General features: G+C 38.6%; 1 protein-coding gene across 1 annotated transcript in view; it reads right to left on the bottom strand.

Annotated features, from left to right (window-relative positions):
• Positions 1-4,258: 4,258 nt before the first annotated feature.
• Positions 4,259-15,778, bottom strand: part of LOC134538438 (uncharacterized) — a 35,574-nt gene continuing 24,054 nt past the window's right edge. The window contains exon 3 of the mRNA XM_063379765.1: positions 4,259-4,553. Within this exon, the coding sequence (XP_063235835.1) occupies positions 4,392-4,553 (162 nt within the window). The 3' untranslated portion in view covers positions 4,259-4,391. The remainder of the gene's footprint in view (positions 4,554-15,778) is intronic.

Raw genomic sequence — 15,778 nt, 5'->3', positions numbered from 1 at the left:
TTATCCTGATCAGGATCTTCAGGATTAGAGATTTTTTATACCCGGAGACACGGTAGTGTCTTGCACCATGTACTCGTATGAAATAAGGTTTCCAGAGGGAGCTTAATAAATTATCGTTTTTAAATTAAAAAACACACATAATGAATTGTTCTAAAAAGTAAAAATAAATAATAGTTTAAAAATAAAAAACACGCTTTAATAGAAAACCAAACTAAAAAGTAAAAAACAAATAGTTAAAAAAACTAAAAAAAAACACGCTTTGATATAAAACCAAACTAAATATTAAAAAATAAATAGTTAAAAAAACTAAAAAAACACGCTTTAATAGAAAACCAAACTAAAAAGTCAAAGATAATTTTCAATAAATTTAAATTAAGAATAGTGTGATAAACAAAAAAAAAATTATTGTAAAAAATGTGGGGTGCTTGATGTCAATTGTTATAATATTTTATTGACAGAGTAGAGTCATGGAAATATATTAAAAGCACCCCACGCATTTTTACAATTAAATAATGTTTTTTATAGCCACACTATTATTAATTAAAATTTATCAATTATTATTTTATACTTTTTATTTTAGTTTGGTTTTCTATTAAAGCGTGTATTTGTAGATTTTTAAACTATTTATTTTTACTTTTTAGTCTGTTTTTCTATCAAAGCGTGTTTTTTAGTTTCTTAAACTATTATTTATTTTAACAGAAGTACCATAATACAAACTAAGGTAATTACATAAATTAGATAATTTACACTTATCTATGGCAGTATTAGCTACTTCAAAAAATGTTTAATATAACACATACAGATTTTTGCAATTTTACAAATAAATTATAGCCAAATATTTAAAAAAATTATTTTCACTCGACAATTCGACAAGATGTATGATGCTGGTAGACCACACACAAATTACTTGTAAAATTTATTGTAAATAATGTGTATTTTTACCATAAAATGCTTGCCCGCTAGTTTCGAATTATTTATAAAGTATAAAACATTTTTTACTGTATGTAATGTTTTACAGTGTAGGCTGTTCACGGTAAGTTTAGGTCTTTTGAAATCAACATTTGAAAATTGTCCCTACCTGACTCTGTATGTCCCTGAAATTAAACGTAATACTCGCCGACTGTTATAAACTGCGTTGTGTTAGTATTGACGAGGGGAAACTAGTTGTTGCACTGTGTTGTGCATACTTTGGTAGACACACACAATTTAGAATTTAAGCAATGCTTTACAAAAGTTGTCTATTTGAACAGCCTCTCATAGTCCTTACCACTTTATTTTCCATTATGCACTTGCCTTAGGATATAAATATTATTTTACTGGAACTTAGCCGTTTTACGCATAGGAAGAAAAACTATTCCGGTTTCAGTTATGTTAAACTGTCCTTAAACTTGTGAAGTATATGAAGATTTACAAATTGTACCAGCGTACTGTTTATTTTTTTTAAGGTATTTAATAGCAACCCTATAAATTGCACTTCGCAGTACGCATTTACCATTGCCCGTTTATAGTGATCTTTGTTTTTTTCCAGAAACATCAATGATGTTGATACGCGTGCACAGAAATGTGCATATTCATTTAAAGGTAGACGTATTGTTGATATAGGCTTCCTTTTCCAACTGTTAAAAGACTTAGATGATCACATTCCCTTTCATTGTTCATTGAAAAACATGATTCCCATTTCTGAGAAAAGAGAAGGCCTGAATTCGGGAAGAGTACTGAAATGCCAAATGTGCGATTTGAAATCCACCGTTTGGACGAATATAAAACGGAGCTCTACATCCATGGATGTAAACACTGCTGCTGTGTCAGCATCAATAAGTACTGGCGGAGGACAGTCTCAGCTAGAAGAAATGATGACTACAATGGATATCCTATGAATGGCACCTAACACATTTAAAAAATATCATGACAATTTGGAGGAACATTGGGCGAAGGCTGCGCAAGCTGAAATGAAAACAGCTGTGAAGGAAGAAATTGAAAAGGCCAAGAAACCTGGTCACATAGAACATGATGGCATTCCATTACTCACAGATGTAGCTGTTGCTGCCGGGGGAAGAGATCTTACAGAAACAACTATAGTTCACTTTCTGGTGAAGTAAGTACCAAATCTGTACGATTTTATTTCTTTATATATATATTATATATAACATATTATATATATTAGTATCGAATTTGTACTCCCGCTTTACTCCATGAAATGCAGAACATTTTCATGCTCTCTTGTTTACAGCATGACATTTAAGCGGATGAGTTTAGAATATGGTTCTTTGACATTTTACATGTAATCGGACAACTTTTTTCATTTGGAGACTAACGATGTTTACATTCTTTTATTGTAAATGACTGTGTCTTAAAACTGATTATACAGAAAACTGAAAACGTTCCCATACCCATACATCTATTCAAGAGGACTAGGGACGTAGTTTTTTTTTTTTTTTTTTGTGAGACTCAGTTTGTATGCGTATCTCAGGGAGTAAACGGATAGGGATTATGGTTTTTTAAAATAAAAATTTAAAAATTTATTATTTAGGAATGATCCTTTAGTTTTTATCCTGTTTAGTATATGAAAAGAAAACAAAATTGTGAAAATGGTCAAAAAGCGCATATTTAAATCTTGCCTGCGTAGTTTCCTTTAAGTATTTTCAATGATCGAATTTACGTGTTATGAAAATTACATGGCAACGGTACAGTGTTTTCAAGAAATGCAGCGTGTTTATGTGTCGATTTGCTGTTTGGCATTGGTAAAAGTAAATCTCGCACTTACAGATTGTAATGTCTGGAGTAGGAATGCAGCGCAAGGCTAGCCAAACAAGATCTTATAAACACCATAATTACTGAAAATAAGATAATTTTCTATCTTTTTAAATTTTTTATTATTTTTTCCCAATATGTTATTGGAAAACTATTTATACTGATACGCTTATCCATAGTGCTGAGATATAAAACAAACCAGCTATAAACCCAGGGAAAAATCCTGTGTTACTAGGTCTATGCAAACTAATATCAAAGCATATGACACGCAGACGACACCTTCTGACTGGCGCGGTGTGTTACCGATAGTGGCCGTGACAAATCACATGTCTGAAATGCGAGGCTACTGAGCCTAGGCCAGAGGGAAGGATTTTCCCTCCCGGTCACCTGTGAGATAACAACTTACAGGAAAGGTGAGGGGGAGGGGTGCAGTCCGTAAATACCGGTTCCTTGAGTAGGAGGGGTGAAGGGTGACCAAGGGGCGAAGGAAAACCTCCCCAACTTATCTAGTTTTAGTCTAGAATTAAGAGTGAGGGGAGTTAGTCATGGCGAAAACGTCTGCCATGGCTGGCCAATCCCCTCCTAGCACATGATGCACGTGATCTTATCTGCATGGTTAAAAACCCGCATGTTTAGAGCGTATAGGGCTTGCCCTGAGACGCACTTAGAGTCTTCCCTACCTAGACCCCTCCCTTACACACTTAGTTTTAACTTAGGTTAGGAAAAAAAAAACTCCCTCCCTCGCTGGTCTAGAGAGGGGGTAAGGCATTGTGTTGTGAATTCTGCTCATCTTTCCACCCCTCAACGGCCTGAGTGCCGCAAGGCCAATTTCTCATGACAGACCGAGCCTTAAACAGTTACCTGTATGTATAGAAATAAATATTTTATGCGCCTGACAATTTATTTTGTCTATTTATTCAGTAAAAATGTTTGGAATTAATGGTACGATTTTAGAAATATCAGAAATTGTGTGGGCGAAGCCAAGGGTTATTAGACAGTATCTAAATAAGTTTACAGAGAGAAAAATTTAGAAGATCATTAAAATGTTTAGTAGGTTTTAATAATTTATTTCCGCCCCGTTATAGCCCGACAGGCCTAATACACAGAAGTAGCAAGAACTGTGTACAAGTAATATATATTTAATGCCGCTCTGCATTATTATGACTGCAAGCATATATTTAATAAAAACCAACTTGTGTTTCACATAAATATTTGATAACATTTATATCTATTTACGACTTGTTTTTACAAAATCATAATTTTTTAGAACGAAGTATTAAAAACCAATTAAATAACAAACCAAAACATAGAATGTTTAGTATTCTTTCTCAACCAAAATCATTTCTTATATTTCTGCGTGTAAACGTTGGCGTATTAATAATCTTTTATATCCTGAGATTTCAGTGTGATATCCAAATTTATTTTAAAAGTCCATTTTATAGGAAACTTACTCATGAAAATTATAAAATATCCTGGCTACAATCCTGCGGAAATCAAATAACGAATGTGTTCGTAAACCGTGTAATTTCAACGTAAAACGAATAAGACATCGGTTACACAGAAATGTTGGAATGCGCTGAGTTCTTGGTTTTTGGAAATTAGTTGCAAGCGAATGGAACTGTGTTGGGCGGGAGGACGCATCAGGCGACCAAGCCTGTTCCTTTTAGGTGGTCTTGGAACCGCTGCACTGCCCTCAGCACCTTGGTGAGTCTGACGCTGTTCGTCGTCCCGAAGATCCTGGGGAACGGCTGGTAGTGGCTGCATCTCGCAGGCATCGCGAAGGGAGAACTCACAGCCTGCAACTTGAGTCGCGTCGTGAATATCATCAGCCCTCTTGGAATCAAAACATACCCCAGACACAACACTTGAAACGGAATCTTGAGCTTCTAGTTCGTCTGGGATTGGGTTAGGATTTGCATGGATGAGTGAGTCAGGCAGTCAGGCAGTCCAGATAAGATGTAACTGCGATGTTTCAGCAAACAATAATTTATATCACACTTTTAAAAATTTCAGGCCATCCAATACTTGTTTTAACATGTTATACTTTATTTATTTATTTTACTATCGTAGGCTTAAATGAAATTACAGTTAGCGAAAAGGAAATAAGTATGATAAATAAATTAGTGGGGAAAAATAGGGATAAGTATATACATACTCGCGTTCGCTTGTTGGGGGCTTTGCCCCCAAACCCCCATATGGGGTCTGTAGCTGTAAATTTAGTGGGAGAAAATATGTTTCGTGTGTTTTACTTATTATTAAAATTAATAAAAAATATATTTATTTACACTTTAATAGTACAGATGGAGTCGCTACATTTGGCAGGAATATACGCTCTTCCAACTGCCTATAATATTGTTACGATCGCGCTTGGCTGCAGTGCATGATATCGCCGCACTCGTTCGGCCTGTCTGCGCCCCTTTCCACCCGCATCCTCTCCCTGGTATCTCGTGTCATACTATCTCGCTACATCCTGACCGTCGCAGCGCGCACCTGCCTCAGATCGGGTTACTTAAAAGAGGCCGCACTGCGGAATAAAATGACTCAGACGCCTTTATCGGCGTTCTTAGAGCAGCCACCGCGTCCTTCGAGGACTCACGATGCGTTTGTGGGCATTTCGACGGCGAAGGTCGCGCGATATCTCGGAGACATGCCCGATTGTTCTGGATGGGAACCCAAGGGCTATTTAAGGAGGTTGGGCCGACCTTCGAGTCAGTCAGAGAGAGAGTCTGAGTGGGGAGTTCTCCCGCGGCGGAGTTTCCGGGCGATAGTGCCGCAGGTGCGGCAGAGTGGCGAAGTCCTTGGACGAAGGTTCCAGGGCAGGGAGTGAGTGAGTTCAGTGGAGTCGGGAGTTTCCGGGCGATAGAGTCGCGGGCGCGGCGGAGTCCCGAGTGAAGTGGCGAGCGAGTCGTCGAGTGGGATCTCGGCGAAGGGTGTGACGGCGGCGGCGAAGTGCGGCGACGGAGTCCCGCGGTGGAGACCCACGAGGGGTGCTGCGGCGAGAGTTGCGCCGGAAGTGCGGCCCAGCGAGGTGTGTGAAACGAGTGACTGGGGAATTGACATTTCTTTACATGTAATTAATTATCTGCCAATTTAGAAGATTACTTGTAAGTGGCAAGTAGTGGTAATAAATAAAACTGTGTGTGTGAAATAAAATCTATTAATTGGGCTATCCTTACGAACCCGCAGGTAAATCGTAACAATATGTTAAATTTTTGATGATTACGTAAACACCAATAGAAAAACGCATTCTAGATCTGTAAGACATGGCACACGCACAAAAAATTTAGCTTGGATTGTCGAGGACGCCATGTTTTTCAATACTTTTCCATGGCAAACAATATTTCGCTGAGAGAAGAGAGCAACGTTTTATCTGTGTTCACATGTTATTTAGTCTATGGCCACGGCTTACAAATAAACAAACATTGGTACGATCGTGTTGCCATGACGATTCATATACAACAATGTAACGATGCACCGTCTTGTTAGTTTTTCAATATTTTTCTGGGGTTTTAATTAAAAATTTCAACTTTTCGGAATTTTCCCGTCGGTTACGGGACGAAATCTACCGCCTGTGAAAATTTTGAGGGACCATGTTATATGACCATGACCTTTGACCTTGACATTTAAATTTGCCAAATTTTGACAAAAAATATTCAAAATTGTGCAAAATTATGTCAAAAGTTCGTCACAATTCGCCAAAATTTACAGTTTTGAGGAGAAACAATTCCGCCAAAAAAAACTATTTTGAAGGGAAAATTCCTAGCCTCTGAGGTCATTTGACATAAACCAATAGGATGCCATGGCCAACATTTTTAATTGTTACATAACAGCTGCAATTTTCGTTACGGCCACCATCTTGAAAATCCGTATTTATTATACTAGAAAATGAAGAAAATTTTTAAAATGAATAAAAAATTATATAATAAAAATTTTAATTAAAACATGCCGCCATCTTGGATTATGACTTCACGGCCGCCATATCGCAAATCGTAATTATTATACCAAAAATTCCGGAAAATAATTTTAATTTTTATAAAAAGTTTATTATTCAAATTTTATTAAAATTTAATTCTTAAAAGGCACTTACATCATGGAGTCTTCAAATCGAACCTGGTGAGTGCAAAAATAAAAATGGGTAAGATCCTACCTCCATGGAAGTCACCAGCAGACTAACCTCCTGCCACTAATGCCCAGGTACATATAACGCTGGCCAGTATGCGTCACATCCGCTATCTTTTTCTCGTTTGCTGGAGGCCACCATCTTGTTTTCGTCAGGCTGCCATCTTGTTTTCGTTTGTTAGAGGATGCTGCCGCTATATTTTATTTTTACCCATTCATTACTGTGGCACCTACCATCTTGAAATTTGGGTGCCATCTTGGAAACTCGTAATTATTTAGCTATAAATTTGAGAAAAAAACGAAATTCATTTTAAAAATTTTGCAATCAATAAACTGATTTAATCGATCAGTTCTTGTTCTTGATTCAATACTTGAAAGATGCAAAAAAAAATATTTTCGATAAAAAATGTTATTCAAGAAAAGCTGCGTAAGTTCCTAGTATACCAGCTTCCAGTAAGCCGATGATGACATATGGACCGCCATCTTAGAAATTTACATTTATTTACCTAGATATGCAGGAAAAATTCCAAAAATCACGAATAAAATAACTTATTAAAATAATCATTGACACGATGGATTTCCGTTCTTGGTAAGATAGTCAGTGGTAAGAGAAAGTAAAGCTAAAAATAAATTTTGAATTCAATTTTCAATTAACTTTCGTGGAGTTTATAAATCATTCAATCTACGAAAAACAACTCTATATAAAATAACTGTCCAATGAAATAAATATGTTGTCGATGTGCCTACTATGGAAGTCTAATTTTTTCGATACTTGGAATACTTTTCAACCAGATCTTATACTATATTAGAAGTATAGTCCAAGTGTGTTCAGACCATGAGGACAAGCCATGTACAATGTCAAGCGTGTAGACCAGACTTCTCCGGACACAATGCGTTCTTCGTCTATTACAAATATAACATATTTCAAGCAGTCAAGACAGTGTCACCGAAATGTCAGAACTAAAATTTCGATAAAATCAAATACAAGCAATTAGACAAAAGTAACAGGTTTTATGTTAACGAAAGGCCCAAGAATCCCTGAAGAAAGTTTTATCAAGACCAAGAGATTTGGAACCAGTAAGTAGGGTACTCAGTGATACTTCAGATTCGACTACATGTGTGTTCATTGTGTGTGCTGTGTGTGTATCTACTGTGAGTACATTGCATGTACTGTGTGTGTAATTTGTGTCCATTGTGTGTCTAGTGTGTGTACTGTGCGTTCATTGTGCGTGTACTGTTTCATTGCATGTCCAGTGTGCGTACTGTGAGAAATTGCATTTACTGTGAGTCCAGTGAGTGTACGTTGTGTTTATTGTGTGTACTGTGTGTTCATTGCGTGTCCAATGTGTGTACTTTGTGTTATTGTGTGTACTGTGAGTAGGGAGAGCGTGCCGACTCTGGAACATAGGCGAGGGGGGAGCGGGGTAATCCGGGGATTATCCCATTTTTTATGGTTTTTTATGCATTTTTTATGGTTTTTTATGTGCAAATCCAGTTTTTTATGCGCTAATCCAATGGCTAATCCGCTAATCCAGTGGCTAATCCGCTAATCCGCAAATCCGCAAATCCACAAATTCGCAAATCCGCAAATCCGCAAATCGCAAATTCGCAAATCCGCCATTTTGTATTTCTAGAAATTTCCACCAACTTCGAATCGTGACGTCATGATTCTGAGTCGTCTGCTGGAGGCCGCCATCTTGATTTTCCTGGTCGCCATCTTGTTTCGTCTGCTGGAGGCCGCCATCTTGTGTGACGTCATATAGTTCTGTTGGTCGCCACCAGGTAGCAGCAGGTATTATTTTATTTTAACTAAAATATTTTCAGTGCCGAGGCTGGGATTCGATCCATGGGACGTGAAAACGTCCAGGATGTCGTGATTACGAGGCGGACGCCTTGACCACTAGACCACGAGACCAATTGGAATATGGTGGAATAAATAATCTATATATGCTATGTACTGACGGCAAGTTTATGATAAATGGGGGGAGGGTGTTTTTGCCTTCCTTAATGCATACCTAAGGCGCCACATTTGAAATTAAAAATTATTATACAGCCGCCATCTTTAATTCCAGCACAGACTACCAGATGGCGCTAAATTCAAAAAATTAGTTGCCAGAGGCGCCGCCATCTTGGTTCTCAAGTTGGCTGGTAGATGTCGCTAGTATCGCGCGGCAAATTCAAAAATTAGTTGCCAGAGGCGCCGCCATCTTGATTCTCAAGTTGGCTACCAGAGTGTGCCACCGTCGCCATCTTTTAGTTCATATAATCGATACCAGATGATGCCACCGTCGCCATCTTTATTTCATATTTCAGCTGCCAGGGCGCAGCACCATTTGATAGGTCGAATGCTAATCGATATATTTACTTTTATTTCATATTTCAGCTGCCAGGGCGCAGCACCATTCGATAGGTCGAATGCTAATCGATATATTTACTTTTATTTCATATTTCAGCTGCCAGGGCGCAGCACCATTCGATAGGTCGAATGCTAATCGATATATTATTTTTATTTCATATTTCAGCTGCCAGGGCGCAGCACCATTCGATAGGTCGAATGCTAATCGATATATTTACTTTTATTTCATATTTCAGCTGCCAGGGCGCAGCACCATTCGATAGGTCGAATGCTAATCGATATATTTAGTAACAAGTGTTGCTACCAGAGGGCGCGATATTTAAATTTAAAAAATATTACAACCTTTAAACAATTCTCCGCCATCTTTGATTCAACAGCCCCACCATCTTGGAAGCACATGATACACCCAAGGACTCGTTCCAATACATGCACAGAGTGCACCGAAAAGATTGTTCCCTTACATGCACAGAGTGCACCATATTGAATGATCATGATATGTGTTCCTTTATATGCATCAGAAGCAGGCATAAGAAATATTTTCTTATAGGCATACTTTAGTGTTAGCTTTCCTGTAATGCATTTAATAATAGTGTAAGCTCATTATTATTATTTAGTGATAGTGAATTTATAACTATGATGTGTAGTCTCATTCTCTTCATCTCGACGTGGCGGAAGATTCTCTGGAGTGTAAGCTGAAAAAAAATAAATAAATAAAAACTTGTGTTTGAATTTATAGTGGTATGCTGCTTTCCACATCACCTTAGAGACTATGTCTCAGGAGGTACAGCATTAGATGCGTTAACTCCTTTTTTTTATACATGGCGAGTTTCCCCGAGAGGCCTATTTTCCATGTTTAACAAGGGCGCAAGCATTATGCTTCACCGTCACTCTCTCCGAAGCCGCTGTCCACTCCATCATCTGGCTCCACTTGCTCTTGAGCCTCCATTACAGCTTCAAAGCATGCTATAATACCGTTGTAAAGGTATGTTAGAAACTCGTATTCCTCTGGAAATGCAGCGAACAAATTGATCGCGGAGACCTCTAGATGGTGTACTATCGCATCTATATTCATGCCGATGCAAGCATGAAGCGCATATTCAATGCAATCGCGCATTTCCTCAAAAGCAGCCATGTTCATTATGGAATTGTCAGAGACAGAATGAAGACTATAGTTGACCGGGTCTTGACGGAAAGATGACATGCAACCCCGATGTCGCGCTACACATTCCAATGAGGCGCCCAGCGCGGGCTGACGTCACAGCTTGTTGATCCCAAGCTGCAGAGTGCTGGGTCGTGTTCAGGAAGTAGTCCACACATTATAAATACATTGCAGGAATAGAATCTCAACAACAGCCCACACAAACGATTCCATAGAATATGCTTCGATTGAGAACAAGCAATAAGGTAAAATAAAATGTGTATATGTAATCTTAAACTCCCATATCGTTTCTCCTTACCCATGTCCTCACGGTATCGGGAAACCCCTTCCAAGACACCTGGAATCTTTCACCACGCTTTCGATGAATTTTATTTACCAAGTATGTATCGGGGTATTTTGTAATTTGAATTTCTGAAGCATAAAAAACACCTTGTATTTCATTTCCATCCATATCACTCAAGTTATACACACGCGGAAAGCTGGACCTCATAGCTGTTACTTTAAACACTTCGTGAGACCAATTCGGTGTAAACCCCTTTTCAAAAACTTTCTTGTTTCGTGACACGCGTACATGATCCCCCACACGAGCCTTAGGTTTTCTAGGGTCAATTGTCTTTACATATTTGTAAACACTTTGTAGCAAAGAGTCATCCTTCACTTGATTCGGAGCCATGCCAATGGTGCGGTGGAATCTGTTATTGTAGACACGTAGAACTTGTGGTAAAATTTTAAGCCACTTATAATTTCCTTGAGCTGAAAACTCGCGAAAAAGCAGCGATTTTAGAGATCTATTAAACCGCTCTACCACACTTGCTTTAATCTCACTGTGATTGGAATAATGATTAATATTTTTTCTTTTCATAAGAGCTCTGAAAGTTGAGTTATAAAATTCTGTTCCCGCATCACTTTGAATACTTTTAAAACTTCCTGCTTCTTTCAAAATACTTCTCATGGCAGCAGTAACCATCACACCTGTCTTTTGTTTAACTGGAACTGCATAAGCACGTTTGCTGTACACATCTATGGCAGTCAGGATGTACTTGTAACCACTGTTCACTTTACTGTATGGTATCATTTCTACCAAATCAATCTGTAGTAAATCATGGAGTCCATATGTTAAAACCCTTCTGCGAGGAAATATAATACGTTTGCCTCGGTGAAGCTCGTATGCAATCCCACGCTGTGCGTCGCTCATTTTGCAATGTATCCTGATTCTTGTAACTCTTCAAGTATCGAAAGGATTTCGTTATTGTGTCCGGTGTGGCCAGAAGCCTGCGAGGCCATTAACAACCTGAGTCGATCTACTATCTCATTCGGATCATTCCAATAAATGAACTCTCGTTTACGACCTAAATCCAATGTTTTATGTAACAATCCACTTCCTCGTTGCTGCGAACCAATATGTGGAAACAGTTGCTTAATGATATCAAATTTCGCATGTGACGTGCTTTTATAGAGATTTGTTGCAGGATCATTCTTTTTAAAATAAGCATTTGTAAGCTCTAGTAGATTACCATATTGTTTAAGGGCCGATTCCGAGTACGTATGCGGCTCTCTGCGAAATAAAAGTTCAAATAAACCAGGAGCAGGTTGTATTAGTTCATTTTTCAACGCGAATCATATTGTTATCGTGAAAAAATACTTCCGTGTCCCCTAAAAACCAGCGGTTATGTCGTTTAGATACACCATAGGTTCCATCACCAGAGCGAAGGTTGTAGCTCTGCAAATAAGACTGCACTCCACCTAAAGAATCATCATATGGAACACCGTGATGTTTTAAAGGAATAGCGTTCGAGTCATCACTGTCGCTTGATTCTAAATATTGTTTCACAGTAGCTTCTTCCGCAGAATCCTGCTTCACAGTATCGATAGACTGTGCGAGCGATGTAGTAGGTCCAAGTTTATCCAAACGCGAATTAACAGACTTGAATATTTCTTCATTAATTGCATCCCTCTCCAAACGAGCTCGTTTGGCAAGTAGATACTTTGCACGAACATTTTCTATGACGCGCTCCAACTTACTAGCCTCAAGAGACATGACTGCAGAGTTAGCGATAGCATATCACCCTTTTATATACAACTAGCATCAATACGTGAGTGATCTAGGCATGTCTAGAGCTTGATGGTTTTGGAGGTGCTGGTTTTGGAGGTGCTGGTTTTGGAGGTGCTGGTTTTGGAGGTGTTGGTTTTGGAGATGCTGGTTTTGAAGATGCTGTTTTTGCAGGTGCTGGTTTTGGAGGTGAAGGTTTCTTAGACAACACACCGCGAGAATATTCATCAGGAGTAATCGTCAAAACACCAACAGTGCGATTCATTTGTGAAAGCTGTTGTACAATTCCAGCATTAATTTTCAATACCATCTCAACCATGTTAGCATTTAGTGCATCATTTAGTTCCTCTATAAATGTTTGTGCGAATAAATCTAACCTGCTCTCCAACGAGGTGCACATATCACCCAACTTTGTCGACACAGCTGAAAGACTTTCATTTAATTGAGCAATTAAATGCTGTTCTTTAGCCTCCATATTGCGCAAGAACTCCATAATCCCCACTTGCACATCTCTTGTTACAGTAAGTGATCTGTTGATATCTGTAACTTGTCGTGTCATACCATCAGTCATCGAATGCAAAGCATGTGTAAAAGCCCCGCTTACTGCGTCAACATACTTCTTATTAGCAGCATCACCATCTTGTTTAGGATCACCAACTCTCTTCAAATGTTTCCAGCTTAAGTCGCAGTCCCCTTCACGAGTAAACGTCATGCATGAGTCGTGCGATCGTTTAAGTCCACCACCACCGAACTTTGACATCATGATTCATGAACCTATCACAATAAACTGATCAAAACCACATCTGTAACGCCCTTTATGTAGAGGAAAATCTTTAGCTATCACAATGAAACCATGCTCATTAGGACTGTTCCAACAGTGACCGCAAAGAGTTTTAAATCTCTCAAAGCTCATATCTGTACCGACATGGTCGGAAAACACATGTTTTAGATTAAGATCGTCCATTTTAAACAAAATTATTAGATTACAATTATCTCGCACTAATTGCTTTCGGGTTTGGGTATAAGTTTGTACCAAGTAGAAACAGTCGATCTTGTGGTGTCGCCCCATAGAATAATACTTTTGAACAATGCTTTGTTTATCACAAGCAACATCATCGAAGATTAGCACAGAGTTGGGGAGGGCTTGACTGGGGTCTAAAACATCAGCATTTTCTCGAAATTTAAAAAATTTCACTCCCCCGACATTTTCCAGCACATGGGCTAAACGTTGATATTTTGGTTGTTCTAGGGACTTGCTATATAAATACACATTCTCAAAACGTATCCCATTGGGGTGTTCTAGAAGTGAAAGAATAAGACAAGTTTTGCCAGAATTCGAAGGACCTGACACTATACACCGTATGGTATTTGGTAACAGAGATCCATGACGTTCTTCAGTTTTACTAAACACATCATCATCAATTAGTGAAATTGGTAAAGCGAGCTGTTGTTGAACAACCTCCATTCTTAATACTAAACCTAAACACTATAAAACAGTCATCCTTATAGTGAAACCACTCAGTGTCTTGATATGTCTTGTATGAGACGGAAGAGAGGTTCAGGCTTAGTTAATTCTGTTATAAATAAGCTACCATTCGAGGCACATCTTCCGGGCTACAATTTCTGTGGACCTGGCACGAGACTAGCCGAGAGACTAGCAAGAGGTGATCGTGGTGTGAATGCACTAGACGAGGCGTGTCGTCTTCACGATATTGTGTATGCGAATAGTAATAACTTGGCTGAAAGACATAAAGCGGATAAAATATTAGCTGACACGGCCGAGAAGATTAGAAAGTCTCCCGAAACTAAATTTGGACAGAGAGTATCCGCGTGGACCGTTAACAAGATTATGAGAGTGAAACGTAAGCTTGGTGCAGGTTTAAGATTTTCATCATCATCAAAGAAGAGAAACCGTAAATCTGTCAGGAAAGCCCTGGGGAAGAAGGGTGGTCTATTACCATTTATATTTCCAGCACTCGCTGCATTAGGCAGCTTAATTGGTGGAGCTGCGGGTGTTGCTAAAACTGTTTCCGATGTCCGGAGTCAGGCACGTATGCAAGCGATAGCACGTGCAGCAAAAAACGGTTCAGGACTTTATCTACGCCCCTACCCACAGTCGGGTGGTGGGGGAAAGCGAAGAGGAAGAAGAAGAAAGAAAAATCGCGGGAGCAGGAAGCGATAATCAAAAACTTACCAAAGCGAGCTCTTACAAACCTCGAGTTAATGAAGGCGATAAAAGAATTGAAAATACCATACTTTAGACAAATATACATGCGCGATTCGCTACCTAAGAAACCATTGCGTAATGAAAGTGCTATTTTGAATCTAGACTCATCCAAAGGACCGGGAACGCATTGGACTGCTTATGTCAAGACCGGTCCTAACGTTGAATATTACGATAGCTTCGGAGACTTGCCTCCACCAGTGGAACTGATACGATATTTAAACAAGTGCAACATAACCTATAATTATGACAGGCAACAAAAGTTGCATTCATGGAATTGCGGTCACTTATGCTTAAGATTTTTAGTATCAATATATAAGAAGCATTAGTGTTATCATAAGCCACATATGCGACAGAGTGTTTATAGAGAGACCACACACAACGCGAGACGCAGTGTAAACTAGACAAAATGTCAATAACATTAATTTTAACTGGGAAGAGCTCGATTATGAGAACCTACTACTTCCCTCCCTTGCAATTGGATGGAGAGTGGACAATGGCATTGATCGATCTGACAACATATAACTCGATACCGAACATTGATGAAAATAATCAAGTTTTTCGATACATCGCAAACAATGAACATCATGAAATGAAATTACCAACAGGTGCATATGAAATAAGTGACATGGAAGCTTACATAAAACAGAACCTACCTGCAGATTCAACATTTCTATTACGAGGCAACCCCAACACCTTACAGTGCATAATGTTCAGCAACAATATACATGTGGATTTTAGTGGAAAAAATACATTAGGTGAAATGCTTGGATTTTCTTCTCAAGTATACAAAGCAGGTGAGCTGCATGAATCGACAAATCCTGTAAATATATTCCCCGTGAATGTTATACGAATTACAAGCAATGCTGTGGGACACACATACTTGAATGGTAAATTAAACAATACTATTCATGAATTTTCCCCCATAGTACCTCCGGGATATAAGATAAATGAACGACCTACCACGCTCATTTATGTCCCAGTTACCGTTCAATCGATATCGGAGCTCGACATTCAAATAGTCGATCAGGAAGGACGCTTAGTTAACCTAAGAAAGGAAGAAATAACTCTAAGACTGCATTTGAAAAAACAATGGGAGTGAAATATTTTTCTAAGCAT

Source organism: Bacillus rossius, chromosome 13 (assembly GCF_032445375.1).
Source record: "Bacillus rossius redtenbacheri isolate Brsri chromosome 13, Brsri_v3, whole genome shotgun sequence".
In the NCBI taxonomy this organism is placed as follows: Eukaryota; Metazoa; Arthropoda; class Insecta; order Phasmatodea; family Bacillidae; genus Bacillus; species Bacillus rossius.
The sequence above is the reverse complement of the archived record's forward strand: the minus strand, read 5'-3'. Positions and strand labels throughout refer to the sequence as shown.